Here is a 22,534-nt window from a genome sequence, read left to right on the forward strand (position 1 = left end):
GTTTCATCGTTGCTGTTCATATTAATGCTGAAGTTGTGGAGTGCATTATCTTAATTTGCAATGGCTTCAGTTAAGATAGGGTAAAACGACCTATTATGGAGGGGTTAAGCGCCGCGTCGAAACAAAATTGTTTTCGAAAACTCTTTAAAAATGAACTGTTTATCTTTTTTCACATTGCAGTAGTCGAATAGGATGCTCGTTAACTCTAGTTTCGTAAATATGACGTCAATTGTGTTAAAACTTATGTTGTTTTGTTTTTATCACAATAAAAACAAATTACCGCAATAATAGGACGCAGTTGCCTATCGTTGCGATATTTTTTGAAGGTCAGTCCTATTGTTGCGGTATTGCTTGTATTTCTTATGGAGAGCGATACCACAACAATAGGACCTTAACACTACCGCAATAATAGGCTCAAAGGAAGTAATTTTTTAATGGAAAATGTTGATTTTTCCTTATTTTGAACGGAATTTAGTCAAACAAAAGGTGTTCTAGTGGTTGATTCGAAGAGTTTTAGCGGATCCACAATTGTTTTTGATCCTATTATATCCAGGATGGACTATTTAAACACTACCGCAACATTGGGACATACCACAACGATAGGACGTTTTACCCTAGCTCAAATCAATCTTCAGCATAAAAGAACAGCAACGATTAATCTTTGTAGACTTATGCAAAATGGCAAATCCCAAGTGGCTTTGGTACAGGAACCTTTTTTTCGCAAGGGTGGCTTCTACCTAGGTAACCTAGTGAACCCGGTTTTTGCTGCTTTCAGTAAAGAAATGGCAAACTCTCGATCAATGCCGCGTGCATGTGTGCTTGTTAACAATGCTATTGTTGCTACACTTATCTCTGAACTAACAACCAGATGTGCTGTCACAATTGATGCAACTGGCGGAACTCCCGTCAGGAAATACGTCTATTGTTCGGTTTATTTACCACATGAACCATCCCCTACGGATGCTTTTAAACAAGTTGTCATGTATTGCACTTCAAAATGCCTTCTGCTAATTGTCGGCAGTGATGTTAATGCTCATCACATAATCTGGGGTAGCTCGGATATCAATCTGAGAGGCTCCAGCTTGATGGAATACTTAAGTAGCACCAAACTTGGTTTACTTAACATAAGCAATCGCCAAACCTTTATAATATTCAATAGAGCAGAGATGTTAGACATAGCCCTTTGCTCCAATAAAATCAGTCACGAGTTGACGAATTGGCATATGTCAGATGAGGAATCTGTATCTGACCATCGCTACATCTACTTTGACGATTTGAATGTTACTTCGCAGACCTTGAGTTTTAGAAATCATCGTTCAACCAACTGGGATCTTTATACAGAGTTGCTCTCTACCAAATTTCATGGATATCTACCTTCTATAGAAACTCCTACCGACTTGGATGATGCAGTTGATACTACAACGTTGCACATCGTGGAAGCTTTCGAAGAAGCTTGCCCTTTACGTTCTGGTAAGCCTCAAGAGGAACCCCTTGGTGGAATTCCGATTTGGCTAAGCTAAGGAAGCAGTGCAGAAGGAGTTGGAACAGACGCCATTCAGCAGGGACGGATTCTTTCAAGTTGGCTCGCAAAGCTTACAAGAAGGCTCTACGATCTGCTGAACGATCCGGCTGGAAAAACCTTTGTGCAAATGTTTCCAATTTGAGTGAAGCCAGTCGATTGAATAAAATTCTTGCGAGATCCAAGGATTTCCAAGTTGGCGAAATTCGCAAGCCAAATGGCGATTACACTTCTTCTGATGAAGAATCGTTAGAGCACTTATTTGATACGCACTTCCCTGGATGTGTCGATATAACATCTTCGGATGATCCTGATGTCTTTTCATGTAGCTATGGGTATTGGGCTCAAGCACGTAGAATCATAACTACTGAATCGATTCAATGGGCACTTAACAGTTTTGCTCCCTACAAATCTCCAGGGGAGGATGTGATTTATCCCGTTCTACTTCAGAGAGGTTTTGAGCATATCAAACATGTTTTGAAAAAGCTTTTAGTATGCAGTTTTGCTACTGGGTATATTCCCATATCCTGGCGGGATGCCACTGTAAAGTTTATCCCAAAAGCAGGACGTGCTTCGTATGAAGAAGCAAAGAGTTTGAGACCCATCAGTCTGACCTCATTTCATCTGGAATGCTTAGAACGTATTATCGATCATCACATTCGTGATGACTGTTTGGCAAACATGCCTCTTCATGTTAATCAACATGCTTACCAAACTGGAAAGTCCACCGTGACTCTTCTACACAAGGTTGTGTACGATATCGAGAAAGCATTCGCTCAAAAGCAATCGTGCTTGGGTGCTTTCTTAGATATTGAAGGTGCTTTCGACAACGTGTCTTTCGATGCAATATTGGAAGCCGCACGTTGTCATGGGCTACCTAATATTATTACCAAATGGATTCACCAGATGCTTAGAAACCGACATCTCTACTCGACATTACGCCAAGCAGCGATTAGGAAATTAAGTGTCTGCGGATGCCCTCAAGGGGGAGTATTATCTCCACTTTTGTGGAATCTCGTTGCAGATACGCTATTGAGGTTACTCAATAATGGCGGTTTTCCTACCTATGGATTTGCCGACGACTATCTTACATTGATGGTGGGTTTGTGCATTACTACCTTATTCGACCTGATGCAAAATGCTCTTCAGGTAGTTGAAAGTTGGTGTCGCCAATATGGCCTTTCGGTCAATCCGAATAAAACATCTATTGTTCTTTTCACGGAAAAACGTAATCGTAATGGTATTCGTCCATTACATCTTTTTGGTTCTGAAATCAATGTAACTGATCAAGTAAAGTACGTGGGTCTAATTTTGGATTCAAAGCTTTCCTGGACTCCTAACATCAGAATCAAAAAGGCGTGTATGGCTTTCGGCCAATGCCGACGAACCTTTGTTAAAACTTGGGGTCTTAAACCCAAATATATCAAATGGATTTACAAAACAGTTGTACGACCAATTTTGGCTTATAGATGTCTTGTGTGGTGGCAAAAGGGGGAAGTGAGGACAATTCAGTCTAAATTAAGCCATCTTCAAAGGATGTGCCTAATGGCAATGACTGGTGCGTTCTCTTCAACTCGCACGGCTGCTCTCGGAGTTCTCTTCGACGTGGCCCCACTGCACATACATCCCAAACAAGAAGCATTTTCTTGTACTTACCGACTATGGGTACTCGGTTTCATGGAAGAGAATCCTGTAAACCGCAGTTCTACACACACTTCGTTGTTACCGCTTATGGTTAATTGGGATGGGACAAAATTTTCGTTGCTCCAAGTGATCTCACACACGTTAGTAGTTTTCCTTATAGGACATTTTTAACACAATTCCCCTCGCGGGATGAGTGGACATCTGGCTATTTGGAGAGAAGTATGTCGGACAGCATTGTTTGTTACACTGACGGCTCCCTCCTCGAAGGCAGAGCAGGTGCAGGCGTCTATTCGCGTGAGCTGAGATTGGAACAGTCACACTCACTGGGTACACACTGCACTGTCTTTCAAGCGGAAATATTTGCCATCATGTGTGGAGTGCAATCTGCACTGCAGCAACGCATTATGGGCAAAGTAATATACTTCTGTTCAGATAGCCAAGCAGCTATTAAAGCTCTCGCCTCGGCCAACTCAAGGTCGAAGTTAGTAATCGCATGTCGAACTCAGATTGAGGAACTGAATTCAGTTAATACTTTACACCTTATATGGGTACCTGGCCATTCTTCCATAGCTGGAAACGAATTGGCTGATGAGTTAGCTCGTAATGGAGCATCGAATGACTTTATTGGTCCTGAGCCAGCTATTCCAATATCCAAGTGTTGGGTGAAGCTTTTGATCAACTCTTGGGCTGTCACTCAGCACAAATGGCATTGGAGTAGTCTGGATTCATGTCATCAAACAAAATTGTACATCCGGGAGCCATCTCCGGTATAGTAGCAAGCTATCTAGCTAATCTGTCTAAACAGAATTGCAGTGTCTTAGTCAAGGCCTTGACAGGTCACTGCCGACTGAACTATCACATGGCAAATATTCAACGCGTTGAATCATCTGTTTGTGATAGTTGTGAATCCGATTATGGAACTTCTTATCATCTAATATGTAACTGCCCAGTCTATGCACAATTGCGCTTCCAAATATTTGGTAAACACTTACTTAGTGAAATTGACTTCAGAAACCTGAACCTTCAGAGTATTTTGTTGTTCATAACCCGTTGTGGTAAGGAGTTATAAGCTCTTGTACGCTTATGCGTTGTATGCCCTCTTCAAGGGCCCTTTTCCAAACATTCCCTTTATTCTCCCATCCACATTCCTTTCCTTTTTGTTCACTTCCTTTTCCGTCAGGTGTGTGATGAAAAAGGCTGTGAAGGCGATGGCACAAATCTCCCAAATTGAGGTGAACGTGCCCCTGGAGCCGACGTTCTGATACCTGATACCTGATACCTGATCCAAAATAACGCCTAGGTCTTTGATGGACGAAACCGTATTTATAGATTTACCCTCTATCGAGTAATCAAAACGAACAGTAGAGTGCTTTCTTGTGAACGATATAACCGAGCATTTAGAAGGGTTCAAACACATACGATTGATGGTGCACCAGTTTTTAAAGTTATCGATCTCATTTTGCAGAGTAGCAGCATCCTGGAGACTGCTTACTTCGTAGAAAAGTTTAAAATCATCAGCGTATGAAGATTTTTGGCATTTGAGTTGGAGGTTAACATCGTTTAAGTAAAGTTGAAATAGGAAGGGCCCAACCTTGTAAAACACCAGAAGCAACGAGAAATGGTACAGAGATAGCTTCTCCTATTTTAACCGACATAGAGCCAGAGCGACCATTCATGTAGGAATTAAGCCAGTCCAAGAGTGATCCAGAAATTCCAAGACGTTCCAACTTAGCAATCATAATTTTGTAAAAGCATTCGAGCTCCAATTTTAAACTCCAATTGTAAGCATAATTATATTAAGCTTAATAAATTAATATTAATTATAACATATTATAATATTTTCAGCCTTACTACATAGCACACTTTTTTATTAAATATTTCTGGTATAAGCTACGCTAGTAATTAAGCTTGATACTGATACTATTCTAAAATCCATCATCTGTAGCAGCATTGGTAATTGGTTATCATCTTCTTCTAATGTCCAAAACAGCTAGTGACAAAAAATTCACAATTCAGAAAGCACTTCAATCAGTGCCGTTGTGAGCAGTTAAATCGATTGAAATTTTTGCTTGGCATACATTCCACGTCACAACCCATTTCCATTATCTTTCCTCATTTGCCACTCTTACGCAATTCCCGATAGAAGCTTTCCATCGACAGTTACACAAAGTTGCACTTGACTAACGATGATGATGGGGGTGGTGGCGGCCATCACGCCACGGTGCAACCGGTTCCCGTTCGACATCAATTGATCGTTTCAAACTTCCAACCGTCTGACAATGCCATTGATGAGCTCAGCTCTAAATCAAAGCACTCTGCTTGTCCTCGCGCGCTGCTGGCGGCGTCACAATCATCATCCAGTATTACCATATATTGCAGGGGTTCTGCACCATCTTCTTGAATTACAAACTACAAACGATGATAAATCAACGCCATCAAGTCTGTTTGATAATTATTGCGGGGATCTTTTGACTAATTGAATCCAATCGACTGGGTTAGGTTCAAAAACCACGACCTCTAGTTCCAACTTGTTGACACCATGCCAGCATCCAAAGGAGTACCGTTGAATGGAAAGGAAACCGTTGGAATTCAAAAAAAATCTCTTATAAATTCCGAATAATTAACTATGATTGACTAACCCTGAATAATTTTCCATGGAAATAACGCGAAAAATTCTTTTGAGGAATTTCGGAATAAATTTCAGTGGAAATTCTAAAGATTTCTCAATAAAATTTCGAATTATTTCAAACATTATTTCCCGTGAAAATTCCAAATAATATCCCCTGGAGGTTCCTAAGAACTTCATGCGGAAATTCCGAAGAATTTTCCGTGGAAATTGCATGTATGTAATGACTTGTATTTGCTCTATTATTTACAAAGACACCTTGCTTCTGGGGATAACCATTTGATTCCGATTTAAGTTCAACCAAGTATCTCGAGAACCACTGTCGTATCATCCCGCGACCGACCGTGTACGGATCGATTTGGAAGCTAGACACGCAAGCAGGCAAGCAACCGACCAAGTAGTAGGACAGCAATTGCTTCCATTCATTTGCCATCCATGCCACCGAACTTGAGATTGAACTAATCCACCTAATGGAACGCGAAGCCTTCATCCGGTGGTACCCAGAAAAGTCGATTCGGGTTCCGTCGAAGGGGAAACAATTGGCCAAGCCAAGTCGGATTGGTCTGCGTTACGCAATCCGAAATCATACTGCATGGATTTTGCGGGCGGTCGGTCGCCCGACAGAGCTAGCCAGCGAAAACAAGATCATCAACTAACGACAATGATGATGAGGTCTGTGATGATGACAACGGGGACAACGGAATGAACGATGCACATTCGACTGTAGAACAGAAAAGAGTCCTATCCATGTTTTTTCCTTACTCGTTCTCTAGTTTTGCTGATGACGATGAACACAGGAATCAAATTTGTCCTTGCTCGTCTCGTGACATCATAGACAACGAAGCGAAATATCGAGCAAAAGGATTTTCTTTGAAATTGGCACATTTACGATTTTTGACATTCGGTGCGGAGTTGATTGATTGTGGCTATTGTTTTGTTTTTTTTGCACTTGATAGAAGGACTGACCGATGAGTTGATGAATATGTGGAAATATGAAACCACAAATTGTAGATATTTGGATGGGGGGCATTTCATCTATTTCTGCATTCAACATTTCAATCGCTTGATTCCATCAACAGCTTATAGTGATAGGATTCTTAGCTTTTGATCAATCCTCTGTTTATTCAGCTATTAGTAAATATTTTTTATGGGTTTCAAATGGTTTCAGAAAGGGCAAGAGACTTTGCTGCTGCATATTCAGTGCCAAACATAACTACTTCGAGGGGTGTCTAATGCATCAAAAATATGCTAACATGATACGTTATACGAATACGAATACGTTATAAACGCGACACAAGATTCATGCTTCACTCACGGTGCCAGCCAGAGTAAACGCGACGTGCCCCCCTAACATAATTACATAGCAAAGCAAAAGCTAATTACCGCGAAAAAATCTGAAGGAGAGAATTACTGCCGTAATCTGAAAAAGTGACGTTTACGACATTTTTTAAAAATGATGTCAACGGCAGATTAGCAATAAACTTATTTTATAAAAGGAAGGAGAGGATAATTTTCAATCGACAGTTTTTTTTCAAGTTCGTTTATTTGGTTGGCTAACGCGTGTATAACACTTTACTGAGCCACGGTCCTCCTCCAAATTTGAATTACAGTCAACTCTCTACCTCTCAATATCTCTCCCCATGTCGATTATTTTCACAGTCCCTTCAATCCACATTTGTGCTTTTTGCATCTCGATAACCTTCTTATCTCGATATCTATCTATCTCGATGTGATCTGGTCATAATTTGTTTGGGATTCACTCTCTCTATTTCGATATGGGCAAAATTTAAGGCTACTAGACCAACTTTAGGCAACAACAAAACCATCAACAACAGGAAATGACATTTATTGTGTTGTCGTTTTCGTACCAACGAGCTTTTTTTTATCTAGTACCCATTTCAGTGCTTCTTCCATTCTTCGATCTCTCCCTATCTCGATGGTCCCTTCAATATCGAGATGTAGAGAATCGACTGTAGTTTGAAAGGTTGTTTTGTAGATGAACTAAGTACTTTCGATGTTCTAGGAATAGAATTTACGGTGGTAGTTCGTTTGGCATAACGCCATTTGGCATAATGCCGTTTTGCATACAGGTCGTTTGGCATAATGTAATTTATCATAACGGCATAATATCCTCAACTACTACACCACCTATGAAACTAATGCAAAATATGTTCAATTCTTCATAGCTATTGTCGCTATCATAAGAAAGATGTTATTTTCAAAAAGTTGTGAATTAAAAAAATATTAAAAAATCAGTTTTGGCTTTTGCTCAGTTTAAGGCAAAAGGAGGTATGATCCGTATTTTGGAATGAGGATCTGGCGAGCTGCTTTTTTGTTTTCAAACGAGTTAAGGGATATTTTGTAAGTAAAATTATTTTACAGTTACTCAACTGCCAAACATTCCGTACCCTTCGAATTTCTCTTTTTTATTGCGCGAGATAGCACAAAAGCGGATACTTTACATGACTTCTGTAAAGCTCATATACATTCCCGCTTGCATTCCTACGAATTTTCCACCCGAAATATGATGGGCCAATTTGCACAACAAAAAATGAAAAAACTGAAACTTTATTTATTTTTATTTTGTTTCCAAATAATAAAAAGTCTTCTAAAATAAGATCTGCAACGAACATAACCACAATCTTCAATATTTGGCTCCAACATAAAATGCAATTTAGGCTTCAGCTTTACAAGCAAATCGTTTCTATTCGAACAACCCATAATCCCTTCTTTAAAGGGGGAAGGGCCGTCTGGCCGAAAACCATTCGCCACTATGCTGAAAGTTGTTTGGCCGAATAAACCATTTGATCGTAAGGACAATTAATTATTACTTTCGACTGTAATTTAATGCTTCAGAGATGGATTTTCACTCTTGACAAAATCAGAATACTGTTATTTAATCTTGTCCGACCTTTCGGTCCGTATGGAAGCTTCCTCAGGAACTCAATTCTTACAGGTTAATCCTCAATTGTGTTTGAGCTAAACCTTTGATTGTCACGAGGTCAGGATTTACCCAGATCGCAGAAAGCAATATTAAAGGTGATCGATCTTGTGCCAGGTACTACATGTGAAGCAACGATAAGCGGGAAGGGGTTTTCCATAAACGCGGTGCTCGAACCGTTCTTGTTCATGTGGGTAAATCCTGGCCTCGTGACAATCAATGGTTCAGAAAAACCACAGTTGAGGATAAACCTGTAGCTCACCAAAACGGCGGACAAATTTAAATAACTATGTTTTGATTTTGTCAAGACTGTAAAGCCATATCTGAAAAACAGACAATTAGGCCGGAAGTAATTTTGCAGTAAGGGTCATTTGGAATTAAGTGTCGTTAAGTGTCGAATAGGACATTTATCCGAAAAACAATTTTTCACCGATTAGATCGTTTAGCTGATAGATCGTTTGGCAAAAAGGAACACTTGAAATAGTGAGAAGCGAAAAATGGAGAGCAATTGTGAGGCCTCTTACTTTTAACTTTTCATAGTGAGAAGTGAGTAATGAGCAGTAAAAAGCAACAAGTGAGATGTCTCACTTCTCACTGTGAAATCGGAGAAGCGCGAAATGAGATGTGAGAAATGAGAAATGATGAAAGGGAAGTTAGATGTCTCACTACTTACTTTACACTTTTCAATTTCCCCAGTGAGAAGTGAGATGTCTCACTTCTCATTACACACTCCTCATTTCTCACTACTTACCACTCACTGGGACGTCTCACTTCTCACTTCTCACAAAAAAAGAAATGCTTAGTAAGAAGTGAGAAGTTAGGTATTTTAGTTCTCACTTCATACCACTCACTTTTCACATTGGGAAGTGAGGAGTAAGAAATCAGAAATGAGAAGTGAGAAATGGGGAGTGAGAAGTGGGAAATGAGAAGTGAGAATCGAGAAATGGGAACTGAGAAGCGAGAAGTGAGACAATATGGAAAATGAAAAGTGCGAAGTGAGAAGTAAGTCGTCTAACTACTCACTTATTGCACTGTTCACTTTTCATGGTGATTAGTGAGAAATATGGAATTGAAAGTGGGACGTCTCATTTTCACCTTTGCACAACTCGTTTCTCCCTTCTCACTGTGAAGAGTGAGAAGTGCCAAGTGAGTGATGAGACGTCTTACTTCCCACTTTATTTTATTCACTTTTCACAGTAAGAATTGAGAAACGATGAGTGAGAAGCGAGACATCTTATTTCTCATTTCTCACTTTTCACTTGTCACTGTGAAAAGTGAAAAAAGTTAGGTGAAAAAGAAGACACCTGTTTTCTCACGCATCATATCCATTTTCTAGGAATCCTCTTTTCAAGAGGCTTGGAATCCTCTTTTCAAGAGGCTTGGAATCCTCCTTTCAAGAGGCTCGGAAGCCTCCTTTCAAGAGGCTCGGAAGCCTCCTTTCAAGAGGCTCGGAAGCTTCATTTCAAGAGGCTCTGAAGCCTCCCTTCAAAAGGCTCAGAAGGCTCCTTTCAAGAGGCTCAGGAAGCCTCCTTTCAAGAGCTCAGAAGCCTCCTTTCAAGAGGCTCAGAAGCCTCCTTTCAAGAGGCTCAGGCCTCCTTTCAAGAGGCTCAGAAGCCTCCTTTCAAGAGGCTCAGGAAGCCTCCTTTCAAGAGGCTCAGGAAGCATCCTTTCCAGAGCCTCAGAAACCTCGTTTCAAGAAGCTCAGAAGCCTCCTTTCAAGAGGCTCAGAAGCCTCCTTTCAAGAGGCTCAGAAGCCTCCTTTCAAGAGGCTCAAGCCTCCTTTCAAGAGGCTCAGGCCTCCTTTCAAGAGGCTCAAGCCTCCTTTCAAGAGGCTCAGAAGCCTCCTTTCAAGAGGCTCAGAAGCCTCCTTTCAAGAGGCTCATAGGCCTCCTTTCAAGAGGCTCATAGGCCTCCTTTCAAGAGGCTCAGAAGCCTCCTTTCAAGAGGCTCAGAAGCCTCCTTTCAAGAGGCTCAGAAGCCTCCTTTCAAGAGGCTCAGAAGCCTCCTTTCAAGAGGCTCAGAAGCCTCCTTTCAAGAGGCTCAGAAGCCTCTTTTCAAGAGGCTCAGGAAGCCTCCTTTCAAGAGGAGCTCAGAAGCCTCCTTTCAAGAGGCTCAGAAGCCTCCTTTCAAGAGGCTCAGAAGCCTCCTTTCAAGAGGCTCAGAAGCCTCCTTTCAAGAGGCTCAAGCCTCCTTTCAAGAGGCCTCAGAAGCCTCCTTTCAAGAGGCTCAGAAGCCTCCTTTCAAGAGCTCAGAAGCCTCCTTTCAAGAGGCTCAGAAGCCTCCTTTCAAGAGGCTCAGAAGCCTCCTTTCAAGAGGCTCAGAAGCCTCCTTTCAAGAGGCTCAGAAAGCCTCCTTTCAAGAGAGGCTCAGAAGCCTCCTTTCAAGAGGCTCAGAGCCTCCTTTCAAGAGGCTCAGAAGCCTCCTTTCAAGAGGCTCCAGAAGCCTCCTTTCAAGAGGCTCAGAAGCCTCCTTTCAAGAGGCTCAAAGCCTCCTTTCAAGAGCTCAGAGCCTCCTTTCAAGAGGCTCAGAAGCCTCCTTTCAAGAGGCTCAGAAGCCTCCTTTCAAGAGGCTCAGGAAGCCTCCTTTCAAGAGGCTCAGAGCCTCCTTTCAAGAGGCTCAGAAGCCTCCTTTCAAGAGGCTCAGAAGCCTCCTTTCAAGAGGCTCAGAAGCCTCCTTTCAAGAGGCTCAGGAAGCCTCCTTTCAGAGGCTCAGAAGCCTCCTTTCAAGAGCTCAGAAGCCTCCTTTCAAGAAGGCTCAGGAAGCCTCCTTTCAAGAGGCTCAGAAGCCTCCTTTCAAGAGGCTCAGAAGCCTCCTTTCAAGAGGCCCAGCTCAAGAGCCTCCTTTCAAGAGGCTCAGAAGCCTCCTTTCAAGAGGCTCAGAAGCCTCCTTTCAAGAGGCTCAGAAGCCTCCTTTCAAGAGGCTCAGGCCTCCTTTCAAGAGGCTCAGGAAGCCTCCTTTCAAGAGGCTCAGAGCCTCCTTTCAAGGCTCAGAGCCTCCTTTCAAGAGGCTCAGAAGCCTCCTTTCAAGAGGCTCAGAAGCCTCCTTTCAAGAGGCTCAGGCCTCCTTTCAAGAGCTCAGAAGCCTCCTTTCAAGAGGCTCAGAGCCTCCTTTCAAGAGGCTCAGAGCCTCCTTTCAAGAGGCTCAGAAGCCTCCTTTCAAGAGGCTCAGAAGCCTCCTTTCAAGAGCTCAAGCCTCCTTTCAAGAGGCTCAGAAGCCTCCTTTCAAGAGGCTCAGAAGCCTCCTTTCAAGAGGCTCAGAAGCCTCCTTTCAAGAGGCTCAGGCCTCCTTTCAAGAGGCTCAGAAGCCTCCTTTCAAGAGCTCAGAAGCCTCCTTTCAAGAGGCTCAGAGCCTCCTTTCAAGAGCTCAGAGCCTCCTTTCAAGAGGCTCAGGGCCTCCTTTCAAGAGGCTCAAGCCTCCTTTCAAGAGGCTCAGAAGCCTCCTTTCAAGAGGCTCAGAAGCCTCCTTTCAAGAGCTCAGAGCCTCCTTTCAAGAGGCTCAGAAGCCTCCTTTCAAGAGCTCAGGCCTCCTTTCCAAGAGGCTCAGAAGCCTCCTTTCAAGAGGCTCAAGCCTCCTTTCAAGAGCTCAGAAGCCTCCTTTCAAGAGGCTCAGAAGCCTCCTTTCAAGAGGCTCAGAGCCTCCTTTCAAGAGGCTCAGAGCCTCCTTTCAAGAGCTCAGGCCTCCTTTCAAGAGGCTCAGGCCTCCTTTCAAGAGGCTCAGAGCCTCCTTTCAAGAGGCTCAGGCCTCCTTTCAAGGCTCAGAAGCCTCCTTTCAAGAGGCTCAGGCCTCCTTTCAAGAGGCTCAGAAGCCTCCTTTCAAGAGGCTCAGAGCCTCCTTTCAAGAGGCTCAGAAGCCTCCTTTCAAGAGGCTCAGAAGCCTCCTTTCAAGAGGCTCAGAAGCCTCCTTTCAAGAGGCCTCAGAAGCCTCCTTTCAAGAGGCTCAGGCCTCCTTTCAAGAGGCCTCAGAAGCCTCCTTTCAAGAGGCTCAGGAAGCCTCCTTTCAAGAGGCCTCAGAAGCCTCCTTTCAAGAGGCTCAGGCCTCCTTTCAAGAGGCTCAGGCCTCCTTTCAAGAGGCTCAGGAAGCCTCCTTTCAAGAGGCTCAGAAGCCTCCTTTCAAGAGGCTCAGAAGCCTCCTTTCAAGAGGCTCAGAAGCCTCCTTTCAAGAGGCTCAGGAAGCCTCCTTTCAAGAGGCTCAGAGCCTCCTTTCAAGAGGCTCAGGCCTCCTTTCAAGAGGCTCAGAGCCTCCTTTCAAGAGGCTCAGAAGCCTCCTTTCAAGAGGCTCAGAGCCTCCTTTCAAGAGGCTCAGAAGCCTCCTTTCAAGAGGCTCAGGAAGCCTCCTTTCAAGAGGCTCAGAAGCCTCCTTTCAAGAGGCTCAGGCCTCCTTTCAAGAGGCTCAGAAGCCTCCTTTCAAGAGGCTCAGAAGCCTCCTTTCAAGAGGCTCAGAGCCTCCTTTCAAGAGGCTCAGGAAGCCTCCTTTCAAGAGGCTCAGAGCCTCCTTTCAAGAGGCTCAGAAGCCTCCTTTCAAGAGGCTCAGAGCCTCCCTTTCAAGAGGCTCAGAAGCCTCCTTTCAAGAGGCTCAGAAGCCTCCTTTCAAGAGGCTCAGAAGCCTCCTTTCAAGAGGCTCAGGCCTCCTTTCAAGAGGCCTCAGGCCTCCTTTCAAGAGGCTCAGAAGCCTCCTTTCAAGAGGCTCAGAAGCCTCCTTTCAAGAGGCTCAGGAAGCCTCCTTTCAAGAGGCCTCAGAAGCCTCCTTTCAAGAGGCTCAGAAGCCTCCTTTCAAGAGGCTCAGAAGCCTCCTTTCAAGAGGCTCAGGCCTCCTTTCAAGAGGCTCAGAAGCCTCCTTTCAAGAGGCTCAGAAGCCTCCTTTCAAGAGGCTCAGAAGCCTCCTTTCAAGAGGCTCAGAAGCCTCCTTTCAAGAGGCTCAGAAGCCTCCTTTCAAGAGGCTCAGAAGCCTCCTTTCAAGAGGCTCAGAGCCTCCTTTCAAGAGGCTCAGAAGCCTCCTTTCAAGAGGCTCAGAAGCCTCCTTTCAAGAGGCTCAGGCCTCCTTTCAAGAGGCTCAGAAGCCTCCTTTCAAGAGGCCTCAGAAGCCTCCTTTCAAGAGGCTCAGGCCTCCTTTCAAGAGGCTCAGAAGCCTCCTTTCAAGAGGCTCAGAGCCTCCTTTCAAGAGGCCTCAGAGCCTCCTTTCAAGAGGCTCAGAAGCCTCCTTTCAAGAGGCTCAGAAGCCTCCTTTCAAGAGGCTCAGGCCTCCTTTCAAGAGGCTCAGAAGCCTCCTTTCAAGAGGCTCAGAAGCCTCCTTTCAAGAGCTCAGAAGCCTCCTTTCAAGAGGCTCAGAAGCCTCCTTTCAAGAGGCTCAGGAAGCCTCCTTTCAAGAGGCTCAGAAGCCTCCTTTCAAGAGGCTCAGGCCTCCTTTCAAGAGGCTCAGAAGCCTCCTTTCAAGAGGCTCAGAAGCCTCCTTTCAAGAGGCTCAGAAGCCTCCTTTCAAGAGGCTCAGAAGCCTCCTTTCAAGAGGCTCAGAAGCCTCCTTTCAAGAGGCTCAGAAGCCTCCTTTCAAGAGGCTCAAGCCTCCTTTCAAGAGCTCAGAGCCTCCTTTCAAGAGCTCAGAAGCCTCCTTTCAAGAGGCTCAAGCCTCCTTTCAAGAGGCTCAGAAGCCTCCTTTCAAGAGGCTCAGGCCTTCTTTCAAGCCAGGCTCGGAAGCCTCCTTTCAAGAGACTCGGAAGCCTCCTTTCAAGAGGCTCGGAAGCCTCCTTTCAAGAGGCTCGGAAGCCTCCTTTCAAGAGGCTCGGAAGCCTCCTTTCAAGAGGCTCGGAAGCCTCCTTTCAAGAGCTTGAATTCCTCCTTTCAAAAGGTTCGGAAGCCTCCTTCTAAGAAGCTCGGATGCGTGCCTCCAAGAGGCTTAAAGATCTTCTTTCATAAGGCTTGAAAGCTTACTTTTAAAGGCTCAGAAGTGTCATTTCTAGATGTGCAAAACCTCCATTCAACCTACCGAGACTCGCATGGTTCTGGATCGTTCATGCAGTCCCGTCCTCTTGTAAACGACAAGCGACCTTTTGTCAAAGGTGTTGTTCTTTTACAACGGTGCAAGTCCTGGAAAGTTAAGAGGCACGGAAGCTTATTTTCAAGAGGCTCGGAAGCCTCCTTTCAAGAGACTCGGAATCCACCTTTCAAGAGACTCGGAAAGGATATCTAATAAGAAAAAGTTGAGAACCGCTGATGTAGTTCACAGAGCAAAGAAAGAGGCCTTTTAAACAGGATACTGAAATATTTGAGCTGGTCATAAGCTCTGTCAAAACTAAGCTCCTGGTTTTAAGAGAACGGAGTAGTCCAAACGGTGTTGGTACCAAAATGTAATGAAATTAGTGATGTTTGGAGCCGACATTTTTCCATTATAGACTGTTCAGCATCAGTTAATATTATTTTGAATTACCCTTTCATTTCGGCAAAATCTAGATTTTGCAGATGATTATTTTGGAATTGAACAATATGAAGCGAAATCAGATTTCGGCATGCTTAAATTCATTGAATTTTTTTATCGATTGATCTGAAACCAAATTTTTGATATGTTTTCGAAATGCGAAAAGAAGGAAAAAGACCCTACACTATTAAAAATCCATACATTTGTACTGGCAAACATTTATTGATTTAACTTATAATGGGCCTCGTTGTTGTTATGAACAAAATGAAACATCGTGAGGTTCATTGTCATTTATGTATACTTATTCTCTTTATATTTATATATTCATGCTAGTGCCAAAAGCTGATCAAAAAGGTTTCCAAAATTTTATCAGGGTAATAAATGCTTTGCTAGAGACTGGAAGACTTAAAAGAAACAATAGGGAATAGATGCGATTTGTCTTTACAGCTATTTCAGGGTTTCAATCCTTATTAATACAAAAAAAATGTCATAAACTCACCAGGCGAAGACACCTCACAGGGCAGGGCAATCGTATCCCCAACGGCGAACTTGAACGCTTCCGATCGGGTGATAAAGAGAGGTTCCGCTTTGTTCAGTATCTGGCTGGCTGCTTCACCTGTGGAAAATGTGGAGAGAAAAGAAAAACAATCAATATCCTTCCAAATTGAACCAACAACGAGCGACATGAGAGCAATGGAGGATGCTTTGAAGTATGCAAATATCCAACCGTTGGAAAGAGGATGCTTCTTTTTTTTCAAATCAGCCGAGAACGCGGCAGCTCGTCGTTTGTGACGGAACTAGGTTAATCGGAAGCAGGCAACAAATCAAAGCGAAGGCAAATGAAGTGAACCCACTTCAGCGGTGATGCTTCGCTGAAGCGGATTTAATGGGGAATCAAGCCGGAATTGTGTGACCAACATCCATAATGAATGGGAAATGACGATGATGAGATGCACTCAGCGAAAGCGGATGTAATTCGACGAGCGCCAGCCATTCACGGAGATATTGCGCGGGATATATACCCGAACGATGGGGTATTGAGAAATGGCACGAACAGAAGTTTTCCACACAATTTCGCTGTTCACAGCTCTTGTGATGGATTTTAATTGGGATCCTTGCTACTCGCGAACGAACACTTTATCTCCGGAAGTAGATGCACTTCTAGGTCAGAACAGGGGAAGCAAATGTTCAGCGAATTAACTTCCAATGGCAGCGTTTGATTTTTTTTTAATTTATGGAAACGTATTTAATTCAGTTCTTGCCATGGAAAACAAAATAAATTTATACAGGGTGCGTGACGAATTTATGCAGTAATTGAGAAATTTAGCAAATTTACACCAGTTATAAATAACAAGTGTTTGCAGATATATCTGAATCTTTTTGTACAATCATCTTCTTCTTATTGGCATTACATCACCCACTGGCACTGGGACATTGCCGCTTCGTTGCTAAGTGTTCATTCAGCACTTCCACAGTTATTAACTGCGAAGTTTCTAAGCCAAGTTACCATTTTTATATCCATATCATGAGGCTAACACGATGATACTTTTATGCCCAGGGAAGTCGAGACAATTTCCAAATTGGAAATTGCCTATACCGGCACCGGGAATCGAACCCAGCCGCCCTCAGCTTGGTCTTGCTTTATGTCCGCGCATCTTACCGCTAGGCTAAGGAGGGCCTGTGAAATCATAGAAAAAAGTTATTCGAAATTTACTTCAAAAAATATCCACTGCCGTCAGACATCCGTTTTGAAATTTACCGCAGAAATTCGTGACGCACCCTGTATATATATATATATATATATATATATATATATATATATATATATATATATATATATATATATATATATATATATATATATATATATATATAAAAAATGTCTAACAAACAGTAAAAAAAACATTGACATAGTTTACGTTGCTAATAAATGTAAACAATGCACAGTTGTGTTTGCCATTTCCATGGAAATTTAGTAATTTAGTAATAAAAGTAATATCCATTGAAGATAAGAGAACATGAGGGATTATAATTTATAATAGGGATTATAATAGAACATCAACAGATTACTCAAGGAAGTTTGGAGAAATTTCCCTTGGAAATGAGAAAAAATAAAATTAAAAAAAAATTTCCGTGGAAATTCGAAAAAAAAATCCATGGAAATAAGAAATAATTTCCCATGAAAATTCGTAAAAGCTTTTCCGTGAAAAATCGAATCACCTACCAGTGGAAACCCGAAAGAAGTTCTCATGGAAATTCGAATGCATTTCCAGTGAATACTTAAAAGAATTTCTTTTGGAAATTTCAAGAGTTTCCCGTGAAAATTTAAAAGAACCCCTCGTTCGTTGGAATTGAGTGCCTGGCACAAGATCGATCATCATTGCTTTCTACCATAAACGCGGTGATCGAACCGTTCTCGTTTATGTGGGAAAATCCTGACCTCGTGACAATAAACGGATCAGCTGAACCACAGTTGAGGATAAACCTGTAAGAATTGAGTCCCTGAGGAAGATCCAAAACGGACCAAAATGTTGGACAAGATTAAATAACAGTGTTTTGATTTTGTCAAGACTGAAAAGCCATCTTCAAAGCATTCGGTCTAATGACAACAAAGTTTTCTTAATGATCATTTGGCCTAATGACCATTCGTTCTATTGCCTTTCGGCCCAATGACCTTCGGCTCAGCACCATTCCTAATACAGATTGAAAAAAAAAACTGACATCCCTAATCAGTTAAATTTGAGTTTAAGTTTCAATTTAATTTAAAAAAATGGAATTATTTAAAGGAATCTATTTCAATCTTTATTATTCGAAACTTCAAAAAAATAGTATTAATTCTTAACTAATCATCATTTGTTTTACATTTGAAACATCTTACTTCAAACAAGTTTGGTTAGACCACATTGGAAAGGCCACACCTTTGCAACTCCCAAGCCCTTGTTTTGTATATTTTTATTTTAAGGAATGTGCTGCGTGCCGAACTTCTTATCGCGGTTAACATCATAATTTCTTTCCCGCCTACCTGTTTGTGATTCATTATGACAGTGAAAAAAAGAGCTTTCCGGAAAGTCAATCAGCGATAACAACTCAAACGAACAGTAAATTTCCCGCACAATGCACACCGACCACGCTGTGCTGAAGGAAAACTTTCTTTCACCGACACATTAATTCAATAATGTGTTTAAAGCATCCATGTGCAGCACGTGTTTATGCGGGTGTACGCTTGAAGGGTGCGTAAATAAAACACTCATTAATTATTATAATTATCACAATCGTGCGAGAACCGCATTTTTCGTAAATTAATTACGATCCATAAATATTCATGATCAACACCGCTTCCACAGACGTAGCGAGGATATGTCACTTATTGGGAAAACATTTTGTTCTGTAGTTCAGATTTTTTTGTCTTTTACTTACTTTTTGATTTACTTTGGATATTGAATTGCATTTCTGCAGGGTGTTCTCGGAAGATGCATGGCAGGGTAGAGGTGCCTTTTGATGATTAACTGAATACATGTTTGACAAGGATGCCATGATCCAGAATAGTAAAATACCAAGAGCTGCGCACCAGAGAAAATATTAGACTCTGAATCAAGAAAGCACGATACAGTAGAGGACCCATAATCCTAGTTCCTAGTTATTATATTTGGGTCTGTAAGAGGTACAGTGCTTTTGTAGAATAGGCAAGAAAACACCAGCTAAGGCACATGCCAAGTTCTACAGCTCTGCAGCTATGAATTGAAAAGAAATATGAATTACTTGGACAGTAACTTGTCCGAATTACTGCAAAAATCAAGTAGCGGAAAATCGTTAAATTTTTACACCTACAAATAAATAAAAAAAATAACAAAACATTTTATGTTACAGGTCAAGATGGTTTCAGTGATGAACATCAATTCTATAATTTAGTGATGATCTTTTTTTTTATTGCCAGCAGTGTTTGGTTGACTGAATCTTTGCATTACTGCTTGGCTCTTATTACTTACTCGCTACAATGATTTCAAAATGACAGCCCTTACAACAGAAATCGTCAGTGCTCATGAGAAGAAAAAAATACACCTCCAAGGTATAACTCAACACCCATCTGTTGGGGGGCAAAAGACATTTTAGATAATTACCCCAACTTCGTCCCATTAGGCAAAGTACTCTCCTGGTTGGCCAGATCAGGAGTGGTGATAGATAATCTTGTCTGGCGTATTCCCGTTGAAGCTATCATCCAATTCCTATCCGACGAACGGGTTTTGTTTCACTTTATGCAAATTCTCCCAACAATCATCATTTTTCCAAGATTTTTCCCCCTCCGTCTCGCCCATCGCCATTTGTTGTTGTTGTTGTTTAACTTGGATCCAGCAAGCAAACGGCGTTGCCCCATTAGTGAGCTAGACGTTGATAAATTATTCGTTCGGAACTTGGCATCGAGCTTCTGCTTGGAGAGACCTGCTTTCGTTCATTACTGGAGAGATTATTTTTCATTTCGCTAGCTTTCACTTCGAAACTAGTGTGCTCGACGGGACAGGGTTGGGAAACTTGGCAGCCAGTAGTAAGTAGAGGACCCAATGATTGAACTTTTTCCATCGTTCTTACCGCTGCCTGTTGTGCTCGTGGATCAAAAGCAGCCCGGCCTTGGCAGCTCCAGTCCGTCACTGATTTATAATTAACATGGGAAACGAAACGCTCGCTCCATATCGAATTATTTATCTCAGACTTTTGCCGGTCTCGAGTTTCCGAGAGTTATCCAAGTTAGGACGCTCTATTGGGTATTGGGAAATTATGATGAATTTGTATAGAATTGATTGCCAAAAGCGCAGCTTTCATTGGGCTGGTGAGCAGAAAAAGGACACGATTTATATTGTTTATTTAAACTGCATTGAACAACAAGTTCTGTATCATCTTAAAGATGATACAAAAATAAACCCTATTACATCAATTTATTTTTATGTTCCCTATTTTCTGTTTGGGATATTTCTCGTTGTAACATACGAAATATTATAATAAACCCGTTATAAAATAATAGTAGACTTGATAAAAAGTTATATTCGTTATTCAATACATCATGATCGCTACCATTTTTTGATGAAAGTTATCAAAATATTATTTTTTCCAATTGATAGAAAATTTGAAATTTTCAAAACATGTGGGAAACTTGATCCACATATCGGGGAGAAATGATCCCTCTATGAGCTGGAGTAAACATGTTTAGGTTCTTATGACGTGTAATGAAAGGCCAAACTGTTTTAGAAGTATTTAGCATAATGCAATAATTTTTTTTTTTTGCATTTTTTAGCATACAAGGTTCATGTCTTCACAACAATTGTAGCAAAACTTTCCCTGAAAAACTTTGTCAAAAATGCCAAGTTCGTAATTATATTATTTTTGGAGATGTGTCATGTTTTATCCCGATAACCCCTTAAAAATGATTTTTCATCAAACAGTTTTTATGGATTTTGGGGCATATTTGATATAACTGCAACTAGACAAGGGGCAAATTATAGCAGACAATCTCATACGCATTTCAAAGTACAAGTAACTGATTATGATTTATTACCTGAACTGTCGAGTTGTAAGCGGATGTGAGGTATGTTTAATCAAAAACCATTTCCTACTGTTTAAAGCAGAAATCAATCTGCAGTATTTTGCCATTACTCCTGAGAAATTTCAAGTAGCCCTAAACATCATGCCAGCTTGTTTTGATCACAACTTAATGCAAGTATGCTCTCACTTGTTTGCAGAATATTATAAACCTTTATTTTTTGATCATAAAGGTGTGGGAAGTTGATGAAACAATGCATCATGCGTCTCCATATGCCTGTATGCTTACATGATTAACATGTTCAAAACTTGTAGGCATAAGCAGTAATAAATCTTTTGTGTTTCCACGGAAGAATTTTGGGAATTAGCTTGACAAATACCGTTTCATTCATATTACGATCACTTAAGCACACTTTTAACTTCGGACGTCTTTATGGCACATGAATCAAAATATTTTAATAGATAATTTGTTTCCATCGGGTTGCGCAAGAATAGAACGTTTATATAAGCACTTGAAATCCACGTTTTATTGATTGTGAACGCCATTACTGAATAGTTTATTCTGCCAAAATTTGTCTCAAATTTCGAACATTTTGATTCAAATTCCGAACACCACCTTAAATGTACTTAAATGCAAAATTACATTACAGGCATACCTCGATAGTACGTACACCTCCGTAATTTTAGTGTACGTACTATCGAAGCGTACGTACTATCGAAGCAAAAAAATACCGAACAAAAAAAAAATTTTTTTGCCGTTTTATTTATTTGGGAGTGGTGTAATGTTTATAAAACCGCTCGGAAGCCAAAATTTCGATAGAAGGCTCTGTATTCTAAGCAAATTTATATTTGATATAGTACACAACGGACCAGCATGACTCAGATTTTTCTTGGAATGGTGCCTACATGTAGCATTGCGCAAAATTATCGTCCTTGTAAATATTAGGCTATTGTTTTGATTAAATATTGTATGTTAATGTTTCGGAACATCCATAAATTACGTGATATTTGTGATGTTTCAAAGATATGTTACACATCATGTATAATTAGCCATGTTACTACAAAAAGTGACAATTGGGGGTGGATCACAACATTTTTACGTGACGTATTTTATGGATTCCACCTATAGATTTTATGTTAATGAAAAGCTTTAAGGTTGTCCTGAACTGTCACTGTTGTTGCGGTTCTATTGGCTCCATTGACGCTTCCTTACCAAAGCGATTTTAATTTTCTCGTCTGTAGAATCGTTTATGCCTTTCTCGTACAATAATATGTAACGAAAAGGCTATAAACTCCAAAAACGATTTTTTGATAGGAGGCCTGGATGTCTGACTTTTATATACTTGATCGGTAACAGCTTGATGAATGTAGGTAGCACTGGTGTCTGTTGATAAAGTATTTAAATCTAAATCATTGGATGTTGATCTACTCACAAACTGCAACTAGCGTGGATCTCTGGCCAAAAAGTGCGACGGGGGATAATTTTTGGCAACATAGCCACTATTCAACACATTCTCGGCCAAACATAAAGATACTTTTTTCTGAAAATGTGGGTTTGTTTTACTAGAATTTTAATTTGAAATTATTTCAAAATTTTATTTGAAATTTGTTTTGACATTCATAAATTATTCTTCTAGGACTTTTTCCGAGAATAACTCTAGGAAATCCATAGGAAAATCCATCAAAATTTTTCGAAACTCAAATTTAAACCAAGAAATACATCGCGATTTTTTTCAAAAATTACTTAAGGAAATTCTTCTTGAAATCCAGGATACTCCTATTCTTCCTGGAAAAGGAACATCCCGGAGCAGTTCTTTAAGGAATTCTCTGCAGAATAATTTGAGAAAATTCTGTGGAAATTCCAAAACCA

The 22,534-nt window shown here is 41.2% G+C and overlaps 1 protein-coding gene across 1 annotated transcript in view; it reads right to left on the reverse strand.

The window, feature by feature from the left end:
* LOC134224346 (hemicentin-1) overlaps positions 1-22,534 on the reverse strand; it is a 587,700-nt gene that overhangs the window by 231,125 nt on the left and 334,041 nt on the right. Inside the window, exon 4 of the mRNA XM_062703676.1 lies at positions 15,635-15,751. Within this exon, the coding sequence (XP_062559660.1) occupies positions 15,635-15,751 (117 nt within the window). The remainder of the gene's footprint in view (positions 1-15,634; positions 15,752-22,534) is intronic.

Source organism: Armigeres subalbatus, chromosome 3 (assembly GCF_024139115.2).
Source record: "Armigeres subalbatus isolate Guangzhou_Male chromosome 3, GZ_Asu_2, whole genome shotgun sequence".
Taxonomy (NCBI): domain Eukaryota; kingdom Metazoa; phylum Arthropoda; class Insecta; order Diptera; family Culicidae; genus Armigeres; species Armigeres subalbatus.